Below are 13,284 nucleotides of genomic sequence, written 5' to 3'. Positions count from 1 at the left end.
CCCCTGGCCGAAAATTTTAATGAACAATTCATTTAAAATCGACGTCGTTTTTTGCATCAACACTTGATACTTTAAAGCACAACTCTTGCGCAATCACAACCCTAATCGCATAACTTTTTTGACAACACAATCCTTGTGCCGTCATTAACCCTAATGCATAACTCTTTGACAACACAACCCTTGTGCCGTCATTAACCCTAATGCATAACTCTTTGACAACACAACCTTTGTGCCGTCATTAACCCTAATGCACCAATTTCAGACCGTCAAACACATCTCGATTGTTGATTCAGTATGATTGATTAACACGTCATTGCTTCACCATACTAATGTCTGATCAAGAAGCAAACGACCATTGATCGCTCAAAGGAAAATAACCATTAAGTGTTTGAATGAATGAAACAGAAACAATATATCATATATACCGTATTTTGCATCAGGATTACTTATATCATATATATAACTTGATCGATCCCAATTTGATTACTCGTTTATTCTTTGATTCATTCTGTCTTTTAATCGTATTAATACAGAAAATACAGAAAATAAACAGCTATCAGATGCATGGTTTCGTAAGTGATTCTGATACCACTGAAGGAGAATGGCGATCCAAAACGCAACGGAATTTAAAATTTCTCCTTTAATGATCCTTACGAATGGGCATGATCAGTGATAGAATCGTTACCTCTTGTGGTGATCACGAACATTGAACGATGACAACGCCTCTACTCAGTCCACACGAACGGATTCCTTCAATCTCAGTGCTAGCTGCTACGAATGAAGGCTTTGAGTGTGAGAGAGAGAGAGAGAGAGAAACGAAATTGCAAGTGTAACAATGCTTCTACACAAGGGTTCTATTTATAGAACCACTTGTGTGGGTTGCAAGCTAAAAAGCCCACTCAAGTGTATATGACCCATATCTTATAATATGCCAAAATCACTTAAGCGCGTGGTACCTTACCATATTTCGTATTCTACTTAAGTACACTGTACCTTACGATGTTCTATAATTCACTTAAGGGCACCGTACATTACGGTATTCCTTAATTACTCTATCTCTCATCAATCCGTCCTTTGTGTGTGACCCTATAGGTTTTCGCGACATTGACAATTATATTAAATCACGTATTTAACATTATAAACAGTGAGCGGTATCTAGCAACACATCACTGCTACCCAAGACACGAAAATGTCATGTGATCTGACAAATCCTTCTGTGATAATAATTATGTGTATAATTACCCTTTTGCCCTTATGTCTATATTGAATACAAGGCATAGACCGTGTCATCCTTGTCCAGTTCAATATTGGGCCGATAGACATTAATCCTGTTACGTAGGATGGGCAAATTTCATCTAGGTCACTCATGTCCCTTAGCATGCTTCGTGGAGTACCCATCAACTATCTTTATGGTCATCCAGTTACGGACAATGTTTGATCAACAATAAGGCACTCGACTCTACATCTAGGGTCCATAGTGGTTTCAGGTCGAAGGGTGGTATACACCATTATCACCATGAGAATAACTTATGACACTTTGCATAACATTCTATATAGTATTCTCATAGCGGGTCAATCCAGTATAAATATTACTCTTAATATTCATACCTATGTTTCAGACTTGATAACTCCTTATCCATAACCCATGAGATGTGATCATCAGTCTATAAACATAATAGTCTTCATGCTTTAATGTTATCCCACTTCACAATAAAGCTCGACTACGGATACTTTAAGAATAATGTCCTTATGTTTAATGTGATCTCATGATTAAGTCACACTTGATATATTAAACGGACTATCTATTCCAGGGACTTTATTAAACAAACATAATAAAGAAAAAAGCATTTTATTATTAATAAACAATTCGATACAAGTACCAAAAGTATTAAGTCTAAGCAGCGGCCACTCGACTTGTTCATACAGGTCACTCGACTTGTATGGACCCGAGGCAAAATTATTCAAATAAAACAGGCGATGAGTCGACTCAATCAGGGGATGAGTCGACTCAAACATAGTTTTTTTCCAGGGTTGAGTCGACCTATGACTCGACCTGTTCATACCCGTGGCTGCATGGTTCAAATGAAAATAGGCAATGAGTCGATGCAACATGTGGATAAGTCAACTCATTCAGTTTTCCCATAATTGAGTCGACCTGTGACTCGACCTGTTCAGACCCGAGAGTTATGCTCTGAGTCATGAGTCGACTCACAGGTCTTAAACTCCCAAAAATGAGTTTTGGGACGTATTTTGACCAATTTAAACCAATCTCTTATGAACCTTGGATATTAACGATTATCAAGTGCATGATTCACATCTATGATATGCTCCGATATGCATGGACACGTTGAACTTATATTTTGAACATGTTAGAGGATGAATGCATTCTATGATATGATGATATTGTCCAAAGTAAACGTTATGGGCGATTAGAAAGGTCTAACATCATTAAAATAAGAACTAGGCATATTTGCCCTCACATGATGCATCTTGTTCGTTGATTTCATGTTCATGCACCAAGTTTAGATATGGACGCAAAATTAACTGAAATGGGAAAATATATTAGATTATAAAATGAGTGATATTAAAAGCAAATTATTACGAATTAATTCGATTAATGGCAATACATCTGTTGGTCAAATGTGATCCAAGAGATTGTGATATTGGGTAATACAATGTCTAAGACATATGTTGTAACTCATACCACGAGCCGACCATTTGCACCAAAAAAGTAAATATATTATTTAGAGATAATAATCGGTAAAGTAAGTAAATATAGTTAATGTTAAGAACTTACTTTTGTGCGTTCAGGAATGCGAACGGGTTGTGGTTGACGGACGCCGGGGACGGTAGTTTGGACCAACCCCATGCTTGGAGCAAAACAATGCATCCAGAAAATATAGATGTGTCTTTGTGTGCATTTTTACACAAAGAGATATACAAATAAGCCAAACAAATGGACCTCTAACTATAACTTCTTATTTTATCTACGTGTCTTAATAAGGGTAAATATATAACATGAATACTAGAATCACTACCTTCAGGAAATAAAAATAAACCAATTAAAAATATAATCTAACACGTAATTTTTATTATTTGAGCTTCTTCAGTAGAATTTTCATATAACTGTAAACTATTGTAATATACCTTAAGGCGCGAAAGGAGTATACCTTGACCTCTCGAGTTATCATCTAACAAGTCGGCACCCAAGAGTTCCATGCAAATTGAATTCACATGATTGGTTTTTCCATTTACCGTCTTACCCTCGATAGACGACCCCAATATGTACACATCTTCTAACATTATGGTACATTCACCGGTTGAAAACAATAATGTGTGTGTCTCGTGATGCCATCTTTCACATAAAGCTAAAATAAACTTATTATCAACCGACCAAGACATGATTTTGCTAACATGTCCAAAACCGGCGAGGTCGACATAAGGTTGAATCAACTTGTCGATGACAACAAATTTGTGGATCACGAGTATGAAACCTAGAAACATCCTAAATTTTTTTTCCATAAAAATAAGTGTTAGAAAAATATAAGAAAATATGTTTTCCCATAAACACTTACATAAGTCGCTATGTTGGCGATAGTTCCTCTGTGCGATTCACAAATAATGAGTAGATACATTTTTTCGTAGTGTTACAGATCAAGATATATTGGTTACTGATGAAAATATAAGTTATAAATGTGAAGAAGTGTTGGTTGCTAATGAAGAAGTGTTGGTTCCTATGTCTATTTATAATGAAAAGCATGTACTAGTGCCCATGATAGAAATAAATGTGTCACCATCTCAATTGGCGACCACATATGACATTTACATGCTAACCATCTCAATTGGCGATTTCCTAGGTGTCTAGCTGCATGGTTATGTCATGGCAGGTCTACCATGCATGGTCTTGTCAATAGGCTGCATGGCTATGGCGTGCAACGCAAAATCTCGAGGGCATGCACAGAAGGCGCCAAACTGACAGGAGACATGTACAAGTTTCCATAGCAATCACCAATTGGATTGGAGAGTGTTCTTCCATGTATGGTCTTGTCACATTCTATTAATGCTCAACATATGACAAAAATGGACTTGCATGACGATGACACATCCAACAATATTTTTTACAACCCGTATATGCGGTCAGAAAATGAGTTAAAAGTGGGAGACAGGTTCCACACTAAAGAAGAATGTGTGCGAGCTATAAAAACAATTCACATGGATAACTCTGTTGATTTCAATATAAACACATTGATTCAAGAAGGTATGTTATTGAATGTCGTGACTTTCTTTGTAAGTTTCGACTTGTTGAGTCTCACAAGAAGAGAAGTGATTATTGGAAGATAGCTTCTACAGACCCACCTCACAGTCGCACTGCCACTAATATTGTACAAGATCACTGAAAATTAAGTGTTGAATTAATATGTCAAGATATTTTGCCACTTGTTAACAAGGACCCGTCAGTGAAGGTGAGTATAATAATATCTCATATCATCACACAATATAATTATACTCCATCGTATAAGAAAGCGTGAATTGCAAGGACAAAGGCTATTGAATAGGTATTCGGAAACTGAGAGGATTCATACAAAGAGTTTCCATAGTTTTTATGGGCACTTAAGATAAACGCATCAGGGACTGTTGCAATTATGGAGACATTGCCAACATTTATGCCAAATTGAACTTATGTTGGTGGAAATAGAATATTCCACCGACTCTTTTGGGCGTTTCAACCATGCATCAAAGGTTTTGCATTCTGCAAACCTATTATTCAAATTGATGGAACATGGTTATATGAAAAATATAAGGGCACCTTGCTTATGGTTGTTGCACAAGACGACAATAATAATGTCTTTCCAATTTCTTTTGCTCTTATTGAAGGTGAAACCGCTAGTGGTTGGGGTTTCTTCCTTAGTCATCTCAGAACATATGTCGCTCCACAAGTCAATTTTTGTTTGATTTCAGACAGACATGCTGCTAGTGAGAGTGCTTACAATAACCATGATAACGAATGGCATAACCATCCTTCTACCCATGTCTATTGCATTAGACATATCGCACAAAACTTCATGTGTGCAACCAAAGACAAGAACCTTCTAAAAAAGTGGTGAATTTAACATATGCTCTAACTCAATCGTCATTTCAACACTACCGTGACGAAAGTATATTGTCAAATGCAGATGCAGGAAGGTAAGTGGATAACATACCATTGGAGCAGTGGACATGGGAATTTGACGGAGGATGTGGATGGGGCCACATGCCAACAAACCTTGTGGAATGCATGAATGACGTCTTCAAAGGCATTAAAAATCTACCAATAACTGCATTGGTGAGAACAACCTATTTTAGATTGACACCGACCTTTGCAACCAGAGGCGAAAGATGGAGTGAAATGTTAATGTCGGGTAAACTATTCAGTGAATGCTGTATGAAAATGATGAAATAGGAAACTATCAAAGCTAAAATAGGTAAACTTTCAATATACAGGAAACAATGGACCACAATGAGGGGATGCCAAATTTATCCTATATTGTTAGACTAAACACAAGTTGGTGCCACTGTGGCAAGTTCCAGGCCTTCCGTATACCTTGCTCCCATGTCATTGCGGCATGCACGCATACTTGCCAGGACACTTACAACCATCTATATGATGTTTATAAGGCCATTAACATCATCAATGTCTACAACAAAAGCTTCGTAGTGCTAGCAATAGAGAAATATTGGCCTCCATATTAAGGGAACATAGTTTGACACACCGATGAGATGCGAAGAAAGAAAAAAGGACGGTCAAAAAACGCGCGTATTAGAACATAAATGAATACAACTGATAAAATGATAAGATTATGTAGTATATATTGTCAACCCGGACACAATCAGAAAAATTATCTCAATCTCAGAGTAACCTCTGCATCATAATTTAGTACCTCCTTTCAATTTTTGTAACCTTTGATTTTGATATGTTAATAATTTGTTGTTACAACAATGTTAACAACAAACATCACCCTAACTTAAACACACTTAAAAACAACAACACTCTCCAACAAGAAACTAGATATCACAAAACGAACATTTGTGACAAGTCTAAATAAACAACACATACAACAAATATCAAAACATATAAAAATACTTAACCACAATATTTAAACACAACATTTTTAACTGATTACAACAATCAAACTTATATCATTTGGTCCAAACATCATTTTCCCCGCATCCTTATCATTTTTAACTCACACCCACCCACGCGAAACATCGTGTCTCTCAATACTTCTAATTTTTTTACCTTCAGGTATGTCTCCGTCTAACCAACGAATCAACTCCCTCTGTAGTTGCTCGAAACTACAAATGTTCTAGAAGAGCATCTCCGTCGGAGACCTGATTCTCGAATAAATCACTTTCCCATTGCGGCGACGAAGACGAACCATGTCTGCAATATAATGAGAAGAGATATGGAAAAATGAATCACATCACACCTCTATTTATACTAAAAATTACACAACAGACATAAGTGTCAGACCAATTGACGCTACCTCTTAAACTTAACACATATGCGCCAATTGGATTGACAACACTTGGTGCAGAAGTCAATCTAATTGGCGTCTCCTCTTTAAATTAAAGGGCAATCGTCAATTGATCCGACACAAATGCTTTGACGTTTTTTTTTTTGAAAGTAGGGTAGTTTAAAAAATTATCTAAAATGTGAGTTATTTTGAGAATTTTTTTGAAAAACTAAATTATTTGGATAAAAAATTCTATATATTATTTTAGATATATTGTTATAAATTTTTTTTTTATAATATGAAAAGTTTTACCAAAAAAGACTACCAAGAATATTATATTTATTAATGAATAATTTATTTAAATATTAATTTATGTATTGACTGTCTAATTTCTTTTAAGCATGTATCAAATTAAAGAACTTATTTTTTAATTTTGTTGTAAAATTATGTCAATAAATATTTGTTTAACATATAATTTATATAATTTGATTGAGTGCAAGTGTAAATTATTACATAAATATTAATTAATTTTTTTTAATGAATATATATTGATAATGTAAAATAAGTTTAATAAAAAGTTACTAATATATCATATCATAGGATTAATTTCAAAAGTGAATACATGTTGATCATTGACATTCTTTTTTCTTAAAAAAAAAGAGCCTTATAATTAATTCAAACAAAATAAAAAGCTCACTACCAAAAATTATTAACCGGGGCGTAGATTTGTTTGGGTGAAAATATGAGACGATATATTGTGGCCATTCTATCACGATATATTGTCGGCTCCATGGAAACGACACGATTAAATAGATAGCCATCGTTCATACGCAAATCACCTACCACTTTCAAATACACCATTCAATCAACAAATGCCACGTGCCTATACATGAATAAGTAACTCTCTTTGATTTTCTTTAAAATCAAAATACAATAAACACTAGTACCATTTATTTATCTAAACTTTGTCTTTTTATTTGTTTTAACCTTTAACAATTTTTTTTTACGATTTGGTAAGATAATTTAACAATTTAATATAAGTTTATGGTTATGAAACTTTCTTATAATTAATTAATTTTTTTGTCCTTCTATAATTAAATTAAAAATTTAAATTATTGATACAATTATATTTTTATGTAAGTATAATATTATATTAGTTTTAATATGAAATGAAATCAACTTATAGTTGAATCGAGTATAGAGATTAATTCTGAATCTAATAATTTTAACTATAAAAAAATAAATTTTTCGTTGTATTTTTAAAAATAATATATAAAAATATTTTTAAAATATTATAAGTTTTTTTAAATTTATTATTTTTTAATTTAAAAAATTAATATTAACATCTTATAAAATAAATATATACAAATGAAAATCAAAATATATTCGAAATTCAAAAATTATATTTTAAAAATGATTTTATAGAAAAAGTTATTTAAAATTATTTTAAAATTGAGTATTTTTTTAAAATTTTAATATTAAAAAAGTTTTATTAAAATATAAAATATCTAAAATAATATTTTAAAAATAACTATTCAAATCAAAATTTTATTTTGAAGTATTTATGATTTTTTTTTGTAAATTATTTTACATAATGGATAACATGGTGAGAATAATTTTAAAAAATTGAAATAAGTTGACCTAGAGGTACTAAAAATAATAATTTAAACACTCAAGTTATTTTTTTTTTGGTAAAATCATTAAAATAAAAAACTATTATTTAATAATTAAATCTAATGACTTTCAACAACATATATGACAATTTTTGTTGTTGCAATAACTTATCGAAATATAATATAGATTTTATATAGCTAATTTTTTTAATTAGTTACGTTTAATATATAAATTTCAAAAATATAGTATTTTTTTTTTATATTTGACAATCTCATAAAAAGAAGGTAACAATGAAAAGCTAACACTTTACAATTTGTTTGAAAATCAAAATTTAGAAGTTGTTAGTTTTCCAAATAAAACCTTGTGCATTTAGGACCACTTGTGGATAAGAACTTGATATTAATAATGCTTAATTAGACTTGTGATCCAACTATTTATTACATTTACAAAAATAGTCACCATTTTTAAAAATTAAATATCTTAGTTTATGAAATAGAACACTTATTGCAATATTAGTTTAACCAAATATTTTAGTTGAAACTAAAAGGGAAGAAATTGTCCTTCCATAACCACCATTGTAGATAGATACTATAATTGAAATACATACTCAATATTTCAACATTCTTTAATTATCATATCAATTTATTATTTATGTCTATCATAAAGTGTATTGTACTATACAGCTAGTTTATCCATCCTATATAGGACATTAGGACCATCTTCAAAAAAATATACTTTAGGACAATTCAAGGGGAAGTGATCCCAAAATCCATTGTTAAGTTAACCATGGTTAGGTTAAATTAACTCGGGTTGAGTTAACACCTGTGTAGGTGTAGTAGGACTAGCATGATGTGTCAACTCCGAATGTCTTTCTCTATGTTCGCATTTCATTCTCACAACCTATAATTACAATTCTTCTTCCACCGTCTCCTTCACTCTCCGGCCACCGCGCTCCGCTGATACTTCCTTGCCGGAGAAAATTCAATTCTCATTCTAACTTCACGTTTATTTCCTCAATTTCAAATACATTTTGCTCCAAAAAAAATAGTGCAGTTATTTTTGTTGTTGTTGTTGTTGCGGTGCAGTTCTGAGAACGTTGTGCTAAGAAAACGAACGGCTCTGTTGCTTTTTGGACTGAATTTCACAGTGTGTTTTGTGGCTGCATTGGTGGAAATAGTGTGAGTAGTTGATAGGTTTGATTCGGTGTCGTTTTTGAAAACTCGATCTTGAAGATTTCCGGTGGAGAATAAGGGTTTGTTAATTTCCTTGATTGAATCTGAATTTAGGGTTTATTGTTTATTTTTTCTGTATGAAGAAATTGGAGTAAGAACAAGATGTGTAAGCCAGAGAGTAATAGCAACAAGTGGCAAGATTTGGGTTGGATGGGTTTGAAGGTTCAAAAGGAGAGAGTTGGTTCTGGTTCAGGTTCTGGTTCAGGTTCTGGTTCAGGTTCGGGTTCAGGAAGGGGTAGAATGAAACTATGGATGATTCGTGCAACTTCATCGGTGATATTATGGACTTGCATCGTTCAATTAACAGCTATAGGTGATTTATGGGGTCCTAGAGTTCTTAAAGGTTGGCCTTCATGTTTCACTCATGAATCTGCTTCGAATTCCAGAGCTATGGATATTCAGTTTCCTTTTTCACGTCCACCACTTCTACCTCCCAAGAGTTAGTTTTTGACATTCCTAATTAAGTCATTAACTGGTTCCTAATTTGTTTTCTTGTTTACTTATGATAATGATTTCAAAGTGTTTAATGCAGTTATTAATATTTATTGATAATTCATCTTCATTTATTTTATTTATTTTGTGTTTCTGTTGCGGGATTGCTGTTACTTATCTTGTTTAATAATTAATTTTTAAAACCTTGTTGTGATCAGGAGTTTATAAAAACAATGGATACTTGATGGTCTCATGTAATGGAGGACTGAACCAAATGAGAGCAGCGGTGAGTTGTTTACACAATGGTTTTTTTTTTATCAGTGACTGAATTATGATTTTAATCCTGAAATTTTAGGGACTTAACAATTTTATCTGAAATTAACCCATTTGGAATCATATTGAAATTTAAAACCCTCCTTGATCCTGATGCTTTTTTTTTAAGTTGGTCATTTTTTTTGGTTCTAAACTGACATACATACAATGTGGTGCTGAGAAATGTGGAATTGGGGGTTCGAACCTGCAGCCCTGCATGTCAAATGTCTCTACAGCCTGTTATCATCTGAGCTGAATCACATGCTTTTTAGTTTGTGCTTTTGTTCTTGTTTGGGATATGGTGCAACTAAGTTATCCTGTATTCTTTCGATTTGCTTTTTTGATTATTTATTTTAACTGCAGATTTGTGACATGGTTGCCATTGCTAGATATTTAAATGTCACACTTATAGTTCCTGAACTTGATAAAACATCCTTTTGGGCTGATCCCAGGTGAGTCTCTGATTCTATTGCCATATGTTTTGGTGACAACCATATTAATGCTGCTTTGGTTAGAGGATTTCTGCCCCCTCATCACAGTCTGTTTATTGTTTTTCTGTTGCAGTGAGTTCCAAGACATATTTGACGTGGATCATTTTATCACATCCTTGAGAGACGAGGTTCGGATATTGAAGGAGTTGCCTACTAGACTCAAGCTGAAAGTGGAACACGGTTTCCTTTACAGTATGCCACCCATTAGTTGGTCTGACATATCATACTATAAGAACCAGGTCAGTTTTAAGTATCCACGGGTCAATTATTTCTGGGGCTAAAACATGCTTGTGATTATATCTTTCACACTATGTGCGTTGATTACATTGTTGTCGGTCTCTCCTTTGCTAATTTAAAGCAAATGGCTTTTTTTCATTTTTTGTGTGCGTAGATTCTACCCTTGATACAAAAGTACAAAGTTGTCCATTTAAATAGAACGGATGCTCGGCTGGCCAATAATGGTCAACCTCTAGAGATTCAGAAGCTGCGATGCAGAGTTAATTTTAGTGCTCTAAAATTTACTCCTCAGATAGAGGAGTTGGGGAGAAAGGTGATCAGTCTTCTAAGAAAAAATGGCCCATTTCTGGTACTTCATCTGAGGTATGAAATGGACATGTTAGCATTTTCTGGCTGTACTCAAGGTTGTAACAGTGATGAAGTGGAAGAGTTGACAAGAATGAGGTGATAATTAACCTGCATAATTCACCTGTTTCAAAAGTTTAATTTTTTTTTTCAATCACTATGGACATCAAAAAGAGACAACTTGATCTAAATCTCCCTCAAATTTCAATTTTCTGTGCATTGGCAGATACGCCTATCCTTGGTGGAAAGAGAAAATAATTAATTCTGATTTGAAAAGAAGAGATGGTTTATGTCCTCTAACACCTGAGGAGACTGCCCTTACACTAAGGGCTCTTGACATTGATCGGAACATTCAAATCTACATTGCAGCCGGTGAAATATATGGTGGAGAAAGGAGAACGACAAGTCTTTCAAAGGAGTACCCAAAATTGGTAATCTTTATTGCTAAACTATAGGCAGCATGGTAATTGTTGTATGTTATTGATTCATGTCCTTACTGTTTTCCTTTCGCATTTGTTGTTAAAACAGGTCAGGAAGGAAACACTGTTGGAGCCATCCGACCTTCGTTTCTTCCAAAATCATTCATCTCAGATGGCAGCATTGGATTATCTTGTCTCACTAGAGAGTGATATTTTTATTCCCACATATGATGGAAATATGGCCAAAGTAGTTGCGGGCCATCGCAGGTATATTCTGCTAGTAACATATGTCATTTGTGTGCTTAAGCTGCTTTCGCCTAAACCCCTTCAGATAAACAAAATTTAAAATTTGGGTTCTACCAGAGAACTAGTATCTTAGCAAAACTTGTTTTTATTTATTTATTTCTTTTGGAATATTCATGCCTTTACAGTGTTTTGTTGAAAAACTACAAAACCTTTTCATACTGAAACTATAATTGTATCCCCATGATCAAATCTTCTGAGAGACCAAAATGCAGTTTTTGTATACAGAATAAAGATCCTACTGTTATCATTTCAAGTGAATTGACGTTTTCCCTCCATTGCTTATACAGATATCTTGGGTTCAAGGAAACAATTTTATTGAACCGAAAGCTCTTAGTTGATTTAATCGATCAGTACAACAATGGAATACTGAACTGGGACCAATTTTCTTCATCCGTGAAGGAATCTCACACTCATCGCATGGGTAACCCTAGTAAAAGGTTGGTAATCCATGATAAGCCCAAAGAAGAGGATTATTTCTATTCCAACCCGGAGGAATGTTTAGAACCATCAAACGATCTGTTGAGTCGCACGTGACATTATGTGTCTGAAAAAATAATGAAATTTTACATGTACCATCTCCTGGTACCCTGGTACATTTGGTTTTCTACCACAGATATGTTGAGGTAGTTCTCTACCCAGATTTAGCAAACACAACAACTTTTTTGTATCAAAAAAAGAGGCAGACAAGAAAAGAAGAAGGTGGGGTGGGAGGGATAGCTTTCACAGAAGTTCAAGTCAAGAAAATCAGCCAGGGGATACTTTATATTTTATATGTATAATATAATAAATATAAACAATAATCCATTACATTCATGTATAGTAGCAACCCTGACATTGCAGGGCGAGTGAGTTTAAATAGCAGTGTACATGGAGGAATTCATATTCATATACAAATTTGGATTACTGGATCTTGCACTTTGTGGAAGCTTAAATCTTTGGTATTTGTCTTCTTTTTTTTATACATAAAGATATATACATTTCTCTATTTTTACAAGTCCAGTTCTATCATTTTTTAATAAAGTTTTCATAAAAATTATTTTTGAGAAAAAAAAAGTTTATTTGGGGTTTTGTTTAATATTAACAAATCATTGTATTGGTTATGGGTCATTTTATAACAAATAATTGTATTGGTATTACCAACTAGTCTATTCTTTGGAATTGAACAGGTTTTAGAAATGTGAAATCGAATCATTAAGCCAAGGTTGTAAGCTTATGTAGCAGTAGCTAGGTTGTTGGGAAAGTAGGCTTCTGATCTTTGATGCCTATGTTTCCAAACAGAGACAGGTAGTAGTAACAAAGATCCAAAAAAAAGCAACCAGACAAATGTGGTCCGTCTGATACTTGGTCTGTCCCATTAATGATGAATTATTTGAGTTATATAGTTGTTGGGTGAATATGATTT

The 13,284-nt window shown here is 33.6% G+C and overlaps 1 protein-coding gene across 2 annotated transcripts; it reads left to right on the top strand.

Moving 5' to 3' along the window:
• Positions 1–8,836: 8,836 nt before the first annotated feature.
• Positions 8,837–12,790, top strand: LOC127073694 (rhamnogalacturonan I rhamnosyltransferase 1). 2 transcript variants are annotated; one of them, XM_051014878.1, is made up of 9 exons: positions 8,837–9,286; positions 9,424–9,779; positions 9,991–10,058; positions 10,448–10,536; positions 10,649–10,814; positions 10,967–11,256; positions 11,384–11,588; positions 11,686–11,843; positions 12,170–12,790. In XM_051014878.1, the coding sequence occupies exons 2-9, from the start codon at positions 9,443–9,445 to the stop codon at positions 12,414–12,416; spliced, it is 1,560 nt and encodes a 519-aa protein (XP_050870835.1). In that variant the 5' UTR covers positions 8,837–9,286; positions 9,424–9,442; the 3' UTR covers positions 12,417–12,790. The 2 variants fall into 2 exon arrangements, with proteins under 2 accessions (XP_050870835.1, XP_050870834.1); XM_051014877.1 differs by having other exon boundaries at positions 8,837–9,779.
• The last annotated feature ends 494 nt before the right edge of the window (positions 12,791–13,284 follow it).

Source organism: Lathyrus oleraceus, chromosome 4 (genome assembly GCF_024323335.1).
Source record: "Lathyrus oleraceus cultivar Zhongwan6 chromosome 4, CAAS_Psat_ZW6_1.0, whole genome shotgun sequence".
Taxonomy (NCBI): domain Eukaryota; kingdom Viridiplantae; phylum Streptophyta; class Magnoliopsida; order Fabales; family Fabaceae; genus Lathyrus; species Lathyrus oleraceus.
Note: the sequence above shows the minus strand (reverse complement) of the source record. Positions and strands in the feature narration are given on the sequence as shown.

Bases quoted from the DNA above. Each gene is read 5' to 3' on its own strand.
- LOC127073694 (XM_051014878.1), top strand. From the start codon at position 9,443: ATGTGTAAGCCAGAGAGTAATAGCAACAAGTGGCAAGATTTGGGTTGG. The intron at 10,059-10,447 runs GTGAGTTGTTTA...TTTTAACTGCAG, and splicing joins TGAACCAAATGAGAGCAGCG to ATTTGTGACATGGTTGCCAT. The intron at 10,537-10,648 runs GTGAGTCTCTGA...TTTCTGTTGCAG, and splicing joins TCCTTTTGGGCTGATCCCAG to TGAGTTCCAAGACATATTTG.